We start from the raw sequence: 14,581 nt of genomic DNA, 5'->3' as shown, positions 1-14,581 counted from the left end.
ATTTTTCGCTTTACACAACGGACGCTGACTTGCTCGGCCTTTGAACGACACCGTTGCTTTGCCAGCGCGATTCGTGTCGCGTTGCACACCTAGAGCGATCCCGCCACATTTTCACGCGGATCACTTCACTACATATGTATACTACATGTGTACAACATGGTACAACGTTGATACACAGATCTTTCCGATTTTTATTGGTTCCCCGGATCGACTGATTCGGTTTTGTTCGCGTTTTATGCAGTCATCTAGCCGGGTCAACTAAATCGACATTATTAGACTGCGGATCTTTATGCAAGATAAACATGTTTTGCATTGATTTATGGAAAGCAGGAATAATATTGAAATTGATTTGATCCTGTCACGACTTTAATACGGTAAAACCGACATTACTGCATTATTGAATTTTTAAAAATCTTTTCCCTCTTTGTATTTCACCCAACCAATTTCTTTATAAGTGAACCAGACGACTCCAGTTTTTCTGCGAGTTAGATGGGCTAGTTAATGTAATGAACATTTTGGAAAAGTTGCGTTTGAATTACGCAACAAGAAGTTGCTTTTTATAACTCTTTTATTCGGACTTGTGAAGAAAATTTAATACATGATGTCTTGTAGATCCACACATGTATGTTATATACATCCTGAAAATTTCATCGAGATTGGAGAAATCATGTAGATCTTCAATTTCTGAAATTTTACAACAATTTTGAATTTCATTTACACTCAATCTTGCTATAAATGCATAAAGATCCGCAGCGTACTCAAACTTTCCGAACTTAAGTGGACCTACGAAACACATTTGGTAAAAAGATGTAAAAAAGCATCTTGTGTCTGCCAACAATTGAGACCGACCGTACAATTTAGCGTATTCGTATGTTAATTTTGGTGGCGTTTTGGTGACGTTTATTGGGTCAGTATTTTGATCGAGTCCCCCGGAAGAAAGCGGGCAAATCTTCTCTTTTTGGTGGCCGGGGTCGCCGCGAGACCGTGTCCCCCCGACACCTCAGGCTTAATTAATTTTAAACAAAGTTAAAGTCAGGTGACGTGCAGCCACCAACCCGAGCGAATGCACTCGAGCGAGCGTCGCGTCGTTGGTAACGTAATACGGAGTCGGACTACCTGACCGATCTGACAGTAAGCTCGAAACAAAATCGAATCGGTGCACGGGGAGCATCCGTATAGCTGAAACTCGTTTATAAACAAGTGTCCCCTTTTGGTTTCTCTTCCTCTCGAAGTCGTGCTCGAAATCTAAGAGGAAATCATTTTCCTCCTAGATAAGAAATTCAGAAATCGTCACCTTTCATTTTTCTTTCGCAATTGTGGCCGATAACCATTTAAAAAGAAATTATTGCCACATTAGCTTGCAAAGTAATCCTTCTAACGTCTCAAAAAACCTTAACCCGTTGAGTCCAATATTGAAAAAGTTTTTCGTTTTATAAAAGGTGCACGAATACTTTTGTACAAACATTTCCAGTGCGTTAATGTGGAAAAACGCACTGTCCCAACTTTTACGGTGTCCTAACCTTTACGACAGCTCCTTAGAGTTTTATGATTATTCATTAAATCGCTCAAGAATTTCTCTAAGAAGTTCCATAATTGCATTCTAGGAGAAATAACGAAGTACTAGTCGGATACTCATCATAATAATTTCATACGACTCGGGTATCGACGGACGTTCTTCCGCAATAAATCGAAATGGAGCAAACCTCGCCGAGGTTAATAAGTTTTCTTTCTTGTGTTTTGTTCGAATCGTAAAATGCCAGAACGATGGACGGAGTACCATAGGAGCATGCTCCGCTCCGGAAACAAACGTCAACGGCGAACAGATCGATGATTCGCGTCCATGGAAACCGCGGCTGGACCAATGCGGGACGGCCGTACCGTTCTGCGCACCCGCCTTTTTGCTCTCTCGGCTGAGAACCGTGTATAACAAGCGAAAGAAAAGCGTCTGAATCGTACGCAACGCAAACCGAACAATATTTGCTCGAACGGCGACGGGACTGAAGCAACATTTCTTTCAGTTCATGCGAACCGCGTTCCGACGAAACACACAATTAAAGTTATACTTATTCGTAAATTCTAATAAAGTAGAGTAACTCTGTGGTTGACAGGAAGAACGCCCCATGTTGTATACTTTCACTTTCAAGATATTGCCGTTCAAAGTTTTGATCACTAATGCTGTGACATAGAACGTTTGTTAAATTGCATTGTTTTCTGAGCCTTTCGAATGTGTTTTCATGACTTTTTTTCTGGTAAATACGTAAATCTTATCGTCTAAAGCTTAATTAATGCATAAAATCTTTATTGAAATTGTGACATGCGGCGTTTTTGCTTACAACCACAGAACTTATGCCTAACACATTTTTTTGTGTTACTTCTCGCGTTAAAGGGGTGCAATCAGCCTCTGAAGAAATATAAATATTTTCGTGAAATGTCTCAAGAACGACAAATGATGTTTTAGAAAAATCTAAACGAAAATTGCACGGTATTATTGTGTCTACCAAACTGAAAATGCAGTAAAAATGCATTTAAAAAATTTCTCTTTACACAGTTTGGTAGACGCAATGATACCATGCAACTTTCGTTTCGACTTTGAGATATTCCACGAAAATATTGCAATTTTTCAACCTTTCAATGCGAGAAGTTCGATGACTTCTCCCTTGTCAGTCGAAACGATGAGTTTTCGGAAAAGTTAGAACAGGAGGCTGTTGTCGTGCGAGATTCAATTAAACGTAGCTGGCGAATCGATTAACAGCGAGTCAGGTACTTTTCGAATCTAGTGAAACGCGAACTCGCTCTCTCTCCCCCATCGTACTATAAGTACTCTGACTCTCTGTGGTTCGAGAACTCGGCGAGTTCTACTCATTAGGACATTATCCCCGGCCGCGTCTGAAGCAGCGTTCCGCGATATGCAATCAAGGCGCACAGACGCGCACTTAAATTACTCCTCGAGGGTATCGAACGAACGGGACGAGAACTTGGATCGTTAACGCGACGTGAAATCGCGGGGCCAAACTTTCCGAATTCTCCAGTTTTCCAGCCGACTAACAAACCCCGCGTTAAAGTTCGGCAAATGTTTTCGATTCGTTTTCCGTTATAATAATTCATGAAAAATGATATCCATTCCCTTCTCCAAGAAACTGTGATTTCTCGTTATTTTTTACCGCTAACTGTTACGGTGAAACTCGAATTGAATTCCAATCCCGTAGTTTCATTTCGTTTTATCGATTTCGTTTTTTACCGCTATCGGTTCGTCAAAAATGGTATTTATAAAATAATATTTTCCGATGAGAATTCAATTTCAGGTTTTAAGATCGGATGTGGAATTTTCTATGTTTCTGTGAAACGGTAACTTCGCTTCGATCAACCGAATCGTTCGTTGTCTCTCGACACTCGATTCACACGGGTTGAGTAAACACATCTGGTTACTATCGAATCAAGACAATGTAATCGGTCCAAAAATTCTTGTGTAAAATTTCTCGCGATGTAAACAAATTTATTTTCTTCGAAGAATCCAGAGGACACTCAAGGACACTGACATGAACGAAATCAAGGCATTGACTTATCGATCTCTGTTTCCAAAACTCAATAATTCCCACTTGGTACGATCCCAATTAAACTTCTCGCGATCTTAACCCTTGTATACTATAGTACATACATAGATCGTTTAAAAGGCTGCTCACAATTTTTTGGAAAACATACGATCTCCAGTAATTTGCTATTATTTAATGGAAGACCTTGATGGAAATACCGGGAAACTCTAAATTTTAAGGATTGCTTAATTCTTACTCCAAACAATCGGCAATACATCCAAAATTGGCTTATATGTGAGCCAGAGTCGCTAGATCAGGCGAATTAACTCGGACTGAGGGGAAACAGTACCGGAGTCACGTGACGTCGTGACACGTGCACGTCAGAGGCGTCACGTGACCGTGACGAAAGCGTGGGGGAACAGCGGAAATGGTTTCGGAGAAGGGGAATGGTAGAGCGATAAACAAATCTTAATCTGGCGACTCTGATGCGATAGGGTTGAAGGTTGCCATCCGTCCGTTTTTCCCCGGATTTGTCCTACTTTTTAGTGAGTCCGTGGACGTTCGGGGAGATTTTCTTTAAGGATTTTCCATGTTACTCGCTCACACAACATACATAAGAATTGTTGATTTTACAGACGTGTAAAGAAAAGAGTTCTTTGTACTTGTCTCACGTACGTCTTGTTTGTGGCACTGTCCGAGAAAATTCCGGATTGATCTCGACGGTTTATTTATTGTGAAAATAAACGAATAAAAAATATTTTCACCAGTGGGAACAGCGGAGGAAGTTCAGCACGACTGAAACAGGAATATGGGAACCGATTCGATCGATCTACAAACACTGGACAGGGGCGAAAGGCGAGCTAGGCTGGGTGGAAGTTCTCATGCCGCGGGACCCTCACACGAATATACTGACTCGGATGAGCCGACCGCAACAGGAAAACAAAAAGGTCGTCTTTGGGGTGCGATGCAACAGGCCGCCACCAAGAATCGTGCGGATAATGGCGGAGGATTTCCGCCGCAGAATGATGAAAACGATTTCCAAGACCTGAAATTCATCTGCTCGAAAAAGAAACGAAATGGGAAGAAGAAGTCGCGGAACAGGAATCGCAGAGTCACTTTTGCTGTCTGAATTCATCTCAATTTGATTAACCATTCCACAAAGCGGCGGACAACATACTTCGTGTTAATTTCTCCAAATTTGGATCGAACAACTTGACTTCTTTACATATTAGAATTAGTAAAAAAATTTAAAGTAAAAGTCACGATTTTAAAATTTGCCGAAGAACAACTTTTTAAAAACTTGTTGATCTATTATCTGACAAACTAATTTTTTCTAATATTTGAAGAAGATCAGGTCGGTCGAGTCAATTTTAAAGAAGTCGTTGCGTCTTGTTCCAATTTTTGGCATTCGGTGGTATTGAATACGAACATTTAATATAAATAAACGAAAAATGTAAAGACGCTATAGAAAGGTGGTTAATCTCATTGGCTCATGAACGGCTCAGTTGTAAGATAAGACACTCGAATGAAAGTTTCATCGAAATTGTACATATTAGTAACGTGATCATAAAATTAACTGTTACGAGAATGGCAATAAAGAACTCGTCGATTTATGAATAAATCACTCTACATACGAGGTACGGTAACAGTTTATTATAATACAGGATTAATATTCTTATAACAATAGATATAAGGTATTCTTTCACATTTTGCAACTTCAAATTTATGATTCGAATGGGCAGGGAGGCGATCACTTGGTACGGGCCTAGCGTATGTCCCTTTAAATTTCGTTTGACTCGAGGAACGCACACGATTATGTTCTGTCTCATCGACACGGTCGGGTGGACTGTAGTAGTAGGCTTTTGTCTACACATATAACTCTACGCAATCAAATTTTGCAAAAACTTTGACAGCTTATAACTCAATAACTATTTGTTTGCGACATGTGGCTTCTTTCAAACTGTTTCTCTTCTGGAGATGCGGTGTTAATGTAAAAATCAACTTTACCAACAATTTTGCGGCAAGTTTCTCTTACGAATGTCCACCGATCCAGAGGTGTAGATTCACCCCTAGAACGGATGACCATTACTTTTTATACACCCTGTACAATTACGTATTTACAAATGTACATATGTACAATACATATTTACAAATGTCAAACAGCGAGTGCCAAAAGCAGCACGTTTCAATCGAAGACGCCAACAATCGATTCGTCGCTGTTTCGTTTGGTCTTCCGTTGTTCCGAAAATTTTCTGTCATACTCGTTCAAAAAGTTTGGTTTGATCCTGAAACACACACCTACACAACCTCTGTTTAAATTCCAATTGACTATTTCAAAATTCCAAGTAATCGTGAAAAATTGTACTATAACATTTCAACTGAACCTCGTGGACGATGAACGGCCTCAAGACTTTGGTACTGCAGGATCTCACTCACGTGCTTCCACCGAAGAGTCTCCCAATACCATCGAAGGTAAATTTTATAATGTTTTGTATGTTTTTATAGTGTTTATATGTTTTAAAGTATTATCTGTTATATTGTTTTCTCTCTTGTATATTTATCATTTTCCAACATGCTACACCTTTTTGACACAACGAACTGTTTGTCCGACAATGCAACATTACTGAAATGCGGGATTTATAAAATTTAAGGAAAGGAAAATTGGAGTAAAGTTTCGACGATATTAATGGTCCTAGCGAATTATCACCATTATTTTGTGCCCCATAAACGCACGAAGATCCTCAGTTTAACACTTAATAACTATTAGCTTAATCCTCAGTTTAACACTAACAATTATTCAGAATGTAACTGAATATAGTATTATTATCTGCAGATTTAGAAGAAATTCGATTATTTCACTGCGTTTCTATAGATTTCGCAAATCAATTTCACCCTTCTGCAGATCAATTTCAGTCATTAAGAATACTTAAAATTAATTATTGATTTATTTAGTAAAACTTACTTGAAAATACATGACTTGTAATAGGTTGAAATTGATAGGATGAATTTGGAGTGCAAAACCTGTATAGTGTCAATGCATTGTGATCATTGCATTTTTAAAGTAAATTTTGAAGGTCCACTTAACATTTGACAAATAATTTTCTAATTACATATCGAATTATTACAGCTATCGACCTGCAACCTGCACACAGCGGCTTCGGCGCGTCGATTCTGGAACTTCTTCGAGTTCGCGAACAAAGATGAGGTTCCCCGCGACTCGGAGCAATGTCAGGTGTCGAAGGACATCGTTCCGCCGGAGCAGATCGCTGGCGAGATGGGCGAGATCGGTAAAATTCCGCAGAGTGCTCCTGCGGTAACATCGATGTCGATGAACCCGAGGATGCACGGGTACCAGCAGCTGCAAGATTCTCCAACGAATTGCTGGAACGCATCGGAGCCTCTTAAAGAGGACAACTTGATGTCTTTGCTGGACGGTAATTCGGTTCCCAAGACGATGAAATGGAAGCTGAAGGGATACAAAACGCTGCGACGTCATCAAACCGACGAGTTCGCGTTCGTGCCGGGTGGGATCTACGATTTCGACGTGGACTTGCTGTCGGACGTTCAGAAAGTACCGAAGACCAATTTCGGTGACGTGACTGCGAGTTCAGCGAGAGCGGTAAAGAATGATATAATATTATCGACGAAAGCGATCGAATCGAAGGATTTTCCGCGAGTTACGCAGAGAACCGAGGCTGTACAGTTGAAGAACACCGAAACGGCGAAACACTCAGAGAAAAATCAAAAGTTGGAAGATAGCACAGATCTTCCGGTGAAGACTCCGGAGTCAGCGTCCGGGACGAAGGTACCAGTCGCGCAGAAGGTGTTGCCGCTTCCTAAGGCAGACCAGATTAAATTTCTGCCGATTTCGAAGCCAGAAGTGCCAACTGTGTCGATGAAGTGTCAGTCGCAGCCGACGGCTCGGTACTCGTCGCAGCCGCCCGACAACTCCCAGAAACCACCTCTGCACGAGCCGTGGTTGGCGAAAACGACCGCTAACAAAAGGCATTTGGATCGTCAGGGAACGATGGAGCCAGTAGAGGAATCGGATACGCACTCGACTGCTCCTCAACAATCGTCTGCTGCGCCAGCTAAAGAGAATTGGAGAACGGAGGCTGAATCTCGCGTTCACGAAGAATCTATCGAAGCGGCACCAGCTAAGCAAACAATGGATGAGGCGTACGACCAGCCGGATCGACTAGAAGCTAAGATGGATGCAGTCGACGTTTATGAGAATCGGATGGCGGATAACAGGCGGGATTTCGCTAAAGCAACTGCAGCGAGGACGTCGAAGAACGAGGATCCGGCAGATTTTGCGCCGGGTCCGTGGAAACACCAGCGGAACGAGAATAGGCAGACTCGTTTCCAGGGGAAGTCAGATCAAAAAAGTTTGTACAGCGTCTACGAATCCATGGGGATCTCGCCTAAAGAAGGTCCACCGTTGAAGATCGTTGGTCCAGACCTAAAGCAGCAAGGAAAGACGTCGCCGTGCGCAGCGACTCAGGCTAGATTGCAGCAAAATGGCGGCAACGCTTCACAGCGACAGCAAGGCTCCTTCAGCTACGATGGCGGCTCTTCGATGGCGGGGAACGGTGGAGGATCGAGGAAACCACCAGCTCCTTATCCTCCGTTTACCAGCCGACGATCGTCCTCGTCGAACAGCTCCGCGCTTCGAGTTCCTTCAAAGGCGTCGATTAAAGGGGTCCCTAGATCGAAGGTTGTTTCTTCGAATATTTCCACGACCAGCAGAAGACCAGGACCTAGGAAGTGCGACGACGATGACGACGGGCGGATGATCGAAGGGAAAACGATCTGCACCAAACCGAGGGAGAACAAGTGTTCGCGTAAATGCGAGGAGCCCCAGAAGAAGTCGAAGCCGTGCAAGCGTTACTGCTGTCCCGCGTTGCAAACATCCTCTGAATGCGACTGGTCTAAATCTCAGTGTCCCAAGACGAAAGGGGGCTGCGGTGGCAACGACAGAATAAGGGTCGAAAAGAGGAAGACCGATCCTACGTGCCTGCCCCCCGAGCCTGAGAATGAGTGCGGGCGCAATGAGGAGAGGGGCCGAGAAGTCTGCACTACCCCGAGGCGGTCTTGCGGGAAGAGGGACAGGTAGTAGAGCTGTGACTTATGAGCACACTGCGGATTTTATGTATTTATGACAAAGATAATTAGGTGTAATTGAAAACAGGAAAACGATTGAAAGAGTTTAACACAATGACGATATACTATTTTGAACATACATATGTAAAAATCATTAATGGGGAAAATACATTTTTACTTAGCTCCTGTAGATTGCAAAAGATTTGACTGTTTCGTCAACAAAACGATGTTCGTTCTAGAACAGAGGCACGGTATTTGAGTGATTGATAAGTTTCAACAATGTTTTAGGGGTTGCAGCCAGATTTGCAATCAACATGCCAGTCCAAGGCAGCGATGCAAGCGCGAGCGACGCAGCTGCGAGCGAAGGGAACGGTCCTGCGACAAACAGCAGAGACGACAATGCGATCGCGAGCAGGACAGGGGTGGCCGGGAAATCTGCACGAAACCTCGAAGACGGGAATCCTGTGAACGTCGAAGAGACTCCTGCGAACGTCGAAGAGACTCCTGCGATCGCGATCGTAAAGCGACGAAATGCAGCGGTAGACGAAATTACACGCAATCGGCACACACAAGGAGGTCGGATACGCGCAGCAACATCAATCGATTCTTCTCGATGACCACCCTCGGATTTTCTTTGGTCGGCGTCAACCATAAAGAATCCAAAAACACTCTGTTCCGTATGCCATCGCCAATACGATTCTACGGAAAGGAAACCTCTGCGTGCGATAAACCGACAGCTTGCAAAACAGAGCAGAAGAAATGCAAGAAACCTCCGGCTAAGTGTCTGGACAAGAAACCGTCCCAGCCCAAATGCAAGATCGAGACCAAGGGCAAGACCGAGTCCAAATGCAAGATCGAGTACAAGAACAAGCCCGACATCAAGAGTAAGCCCGAGACCAAGAGCAAGGAAAAGGAGAGCAAGTGTTCAACGAAGAAGAACCTGTGTCAGACGTCCTGTGGGAAATCAGCGAAAAAAGAGAGTCCTTGCAAAGCTGGTAGTAGCGGGGCTGATCGTTGCGCTCAACGAAGACAACAGATTTGCAAAAGTAAATTTACATTCCAATACTTTCGGCCAATACATTACAATACTGTCGCAGTTGCAGTGATTAGAACTTCCGTCTGGAAGAAGGGCCCATGTTAGGTTCTTCAAATTTTATAGGAGCGCAATTAGGAACTCATTTTGATTTAACATTTGATGAAAAAAATCCGTAAAAATAGTCTTTCGGCTGGTTATTATTATGGCAATTCACGTTCGAGTTCAAAATTGCGCTCCTATTAGATTTAAGAAACCTGACCATTCATTTAAATATCGACAGTAAAAGATTTTATTTTTGTACGGCTTTCATATAAAAGTAATTTCAGTCAGCGAGGTACTGTCTTGTAATTCATTTTTGCGGCAGCCTGTAGATCTGGAAGACTCAATTGCATCATCGTTTCGAATTCTTCGATTATAGGTGCAAAAGCGTCATCGGAGAAGGAGACTGAGAGCACGAAGGAACGGGCGGAGAGAGAACGGAAGGAGATGCATGAGTGCAAGAAAGATATCAGCGGTCGGGATAAGAAAAAGGGACAGGAAGGAAAGAAAACAGCGACTGGTTTAGAGCGTGTCATCAGTCCCTGTAAACAGCAGAGCGGGAAAGGGTCAACCAGCTCCGGAAAAACCTCGTGTGCCGCAACCACGTTGAATGCTCTCTCCAACCCCAAGTCATTGTTTCTAAATCCAGACAACGATTTCGCGGCCAACAGTGTATCCGATCGACTATTCTCCACGGCAAAGTTCAGTCAGTACGATCACTATGATGGACAAAACCCGTCCGATGCTCTACAAAATCATTATATGAACATCGACGACGACGTTATCGCCGACAGCGGAACTATTACGAATATCCATCAGCAAGAAGATACGACAAATGATAGTTCAACGATCAACAACTGGTTCCTCTCGTGGTTCCACAGCTGAAGCTTCTGAATGAAGAAAAGTGATGCATGGTACGTGCGATTTCTTTTTTTGCATTTGACTGTCCTCTCTAAGAGGTCATTGTAAATCTAGTCGGCAATATAAATTTTCTCTGCCCTTGAGTAATTATTAGACTGTCGATCTTTATGCGTTTATAGCAAAATTGAGTAGATGAATTCCTCGAGAATACGTGTATATGATTTCTTCTCTATTAAAATCGTTAAAGGAAGAAATGAGATTCAATTTAGTTTCTATGTACATCTTGCAATCGATGCAGACAATTTTTATTTTGCATAAAGATCCGCAGTCTATTTATCACATTTAAAAAGTGATTCTTTAATTGTACAGGCCGGTAGAATCCGAATGCTCCACAAAAAAATCCTGGAAGATTTGCTTAAAAAAGCGTTGAGTAGTACTGGAAATATTTATCGCCGATCTCTGTAACTTGCTAAGCGAGCTCGTATTCCCCTCTCGCGCTCGTGCCAGTGACGGTAGTGGGGGTAGCTGCTCGAGCGGTCGTCGGCTCGCGAGCAATCAGTTGCCCAGACCAGGCTTACCCAATAACCACATCTTGCTCGAGCCGTGATATTATTCGAGATCGGTTAAGAACAAGAAAGCAGACCGCTTTAGACAATCCTAAATAAATTGGATCGTAGTTTTTTGAACCGGGGGGCCGGGCACGGTAGCGGTAAACGGGGATGTCTTTGCACAATGAGCGAGGCAGGACAGAGGCGTGCACGTGAATGGAGGGGTAGCAGGAGGTGCAATTATGGGTTTATTCAGGTCTCGCTACGGGATACCCGGGGTGCCGTCACCATGGAATTTTTCCTGGCGTGTATAGTATACCTGGCGCCTCTTCTCGGCCCCTTTTTACGTGGTTGCGCACGGTCTCTGTGTGTGTGTATGTTCGCAAAAGAGATGGACAACCGGGAAGGGAGACACGAGCGAAAGAGAGAAAGAACAGCTCATGGGGAAAGAACGACGATGGGGTGAAGGAAGGGGAACGGAAGCGTGAGGACGTCTCCGCGGGGATCCCCCGTACTCCGCCACTTATGGGAACGTGATACGGAGCTTTTCGTCGGATGCTCTCTTGCGTTTTCGCATTGTTGCGCAACCGTGTCGTCCTTCTTTCGCGTCCCCGCGCTCTCCTTCCCGTTGTTCTTTTTCCTTTTTTCTTTCTCTGCCTCATGTCTCCGCGCTCCTCGACAAAGGGAATCGATGTCAATGGCGACGCTCTTTGTGTTCCTTGCTCCTTTGCTTTCCGACTCGTCCCACGAAATATCGGAAATGTACGTAGAATCATGGGGGATCCTCGATTGTCAACATCGATTGCCAATTGTTCCATGCTCTAACCAAATTTCCTTCTAATTGATAAGATTTTGCTCTTTCTTATCGGGAGTTCATAGTCGCGTCAACATCTTACTGTATTTTGTTGGTTTTGCATTCAGCGTTCGAGTGAAATTGTCTACATATATAAATGTATTTACGGTTTATAATACTAAAAAAAAAGCGAAAAAAAGGCACATACAGACCGAATTGAGTAACCTCCTCCTTTTTCGAAGTCGGTTAAAAATGAAAATATTGACATGTGTTTATCTAACCAATTACTAAACATTTAAGTATTGTACGAGATATTATATCAACTTCATGTCGATGAAATGGAAGAAATCATATAGAATGGAATTATTTTTGGTCGGGCTGCAAGAGGTTTTAATCAACAGTTTTTGTAGACGATTTTTAAGAGAGAGAGAAAGTGGAATCAAATAAAATCTTATTTTCCGTGGTAGTAGTCTTTCTAGATCTTAAATACATTAAATTCTATCGTATTTTATATCCTAGCATTTTTCGAATATAATATTAATTAGTTTCGGGCATAATATTATAAACGTTATTGTTTGCACAGTTGGTGCATTTTTATTGAGTTCGATCTCGCACCTTGTTCTATCAACTCCAGTAATCATTCGATTTTTCGATTATTTTGGGAATGGGATGGTAATTGATAAAATTCTTTAATCATGTTCCAGAAAGATTTCATTGTAACGCGACAGTGTTGTTACAGGTACTCTTAATGAGGCAATAAGTAGGTGCAGACACAGTCGGACGCTTTTGAGCAAGTTGTCATCGAGAAGATCGAACGCTTGATTTCACAGTTTCTCGAGAGTGGGGGATCTCGAAAATCTAGACGTCACATTACGATGTCAACGACTTTTTCCTGGACCACAAACCGCCTGGTTCGTGTGTCCAGGATGAATGGCGACGCCACGGGTGGCACCCCGTCGGCGAGAACCGCACACAACCACTGGGAACGTGTCAATTTTGTCAGAATCGTTCAGACCTGAATGAAACTGTCATTCTCGGGGCTGTAGGCACCCGTTGGGAATTTTCTGTTATTCAATTCCGAACGAAATTCATTCACAAGTCATAGAATTGAAATCCATAAAGTCTCGAATGTTTAAAAAGCAACTATAATTCCGAATCCAGTCGGGATGGATTTTATGCATTTATGAGTGCATCGTAACACAATTTTAACAAAGGTAAAACAGTGGAAACCTGTGGAGAATTTGAAGCTACTGTTGCATATCGTTTTCAACTCGCTTAAATACCAGCAGTCTAATATTAAGCGTCGAAATAGTTGTAGCTTTTTTGCATCTGCAAGCAGGGGGAAACTTGAAAAGTAGAACCGGAAAGATGTGCTCAATATGGCGTTTGTCAAGGAAGTCACGTGTCGATGAATTTCATTTCCAGGAAGATCCGCCAGTCTTTGCCGACCCGACCACCCGCTGTTATTATTTTTTAACTGTGGAAGTGCACGTTGGACCGCGGAAGCAACGAAACAAGAACAGAAGGGTTTCCCGCGTAACACGTGGACTACCATCAGCGGAAGAGTCCCACGTCAATCAGAAGAGAAGAGGACAGTTTGTACAAAGAAAGCAGTGTCTTGTCAAGGTCCTGGACAAGGATGCGTCGAGCAATCTGGCGGACACTCATTATTTTAGGAGGCGGGCTCCTGTTTTTCCAAAAGTCCTTGCGGTCTGAGAAAACAAGGTGTTTTTCATCCACTGCTCCACGTGATCGACTTCTCTCGGCCCGAGCGCTGAGAAAATACATGTGAGAAAATTCTGGTTCGTACGGAATCAACGATCTTGTCGCATATTTTTGTGGATACAAATTCTTTTTTGTTTCGTCATTGATTTTACTTTTTTTTATACATAATGCTTGTGTGTTATATCGATAAATGCGCAAATGAAATTACACGGAACACGACGCGTTGCTATAAATTATATCTTCTTGTTCATAGGAAATTACAATGATCAATCTGGGTACATTAGATGCCGTGTAACGCGATCGAAAAATTGTATGAACTTTACACATTTAATGTACATTTACTAAATACATGTTTAAAGTCTGATTAAATAGCTCTTTACTGTATCAAAGTAGTGTTTGGAGCTGACCAATGCTTAAATAGTGATTATAAACGAATCAAATTTTATTTCTTTTGGAAAGAAAGGCGTAACATTCATATTTGTTAGACTTCGCTTTAATTTTCATCGTGAGTGTGACTCGTTACAATACGGAAAGGGGTTAATAGCGTTAATTGATTGCGAATCGTGCAGGTCTTGCTTGGCTATGCCTCGAGGAAGAAAAATATTATATTAGTCCAACTAATTGGCTATTACAATAATATAAGGCCTAATCTAAATTCAATTACTTTCCAATAATTTTGCAGCAGTAGTTTCCACGATGGCGAAACTCTTTCTTAAGGCGAATAATATTTTATTTCGAGCTAATACATATAATTTCGTACTTCTATATTTTGCAGCAATGATTTACAAATTTACATAATGGAGATAGGCTGTCAGCTCGTACGGGCGTTCTTAAATTTTAATTGATTTATGGGATCAGTTGATTGACAGCAACGACTGTATACCGATTAGCAGTGAAAAGTCGATAATCGTTTCTGGAATTTATTTACGGCCGGCGGCCACACGCG

The 14,581-nt window shown here is 42.4% G+C and overlaps 2 protein-coding genes across 2 annotated transcripts; both read left to right on the top strand.

Annotated features, from left to right (window-relative positions):
• Positions 1-3,437: 3,437 nt before the first annotated feature.
• LOC143210746 (uncharacterized) lies at positions 3,438-5,178 on the top strand. Its single transcript, XM_076427887.1, has 2 exons — positions 3,438-3,599; positions 4,298-5,178. Exon 2 carries the CDS (start codon positions 4,339-4,341, stop codon positions 4,657-4,659), a length of 321 nt encoding a protein of 106 aa, XP_076284002.1. The 5' UTR covers positions 3,438-3,599; positions 4,298-4,338; the 3' UTR covers positions 4,660-5,178.
• A 443-nt stretch (positions 5,179-5,621) lies between these two features.
• Positions 5,622-13,950, top strand: LOC143210466 (uncharacterized). The gene is made up of 5 exons (XM_076427359.1): positions 5,622-6,002; positions 6,658-8,642; positions 8,922-9,679; positions 10,088-10,622; positions 13,336-13,950. Exons 1-4 carry the CDS (start codon positions 5,925-5,927, stop codon positions 10,591-10,593), a joined length of 3,327 nt encoding a protein of 1,108 aa, XP_076283474.1. The 5' UTR covers positions 5,622-5,924; the 3' UTR covers positions 10,594-10,622; positions 13,336-13,950.
• The last annotated feature ends 631 nt before the right edge of the window (positions 13,951-14,581 follow it).

This window comes from Lasioglossum baleicum, chromosome 7, assembly GCF_051020765.1.
Source record: "Lasioglossum baleicum chromosome 7, iyLasBale1, whole genome shotgun sequence".
NCBI lineage: Eukaryota > Metazoa > Arthropoda > Insecta > Hymenoptera > Halictidae > Lasioglossum > Lasioglossum baleicum.
The sequence above is the reverse complement of the archived record's forward strand: the minus strand, read 5'-3'. Positions and strand labels throughout refer to the sequence as shown.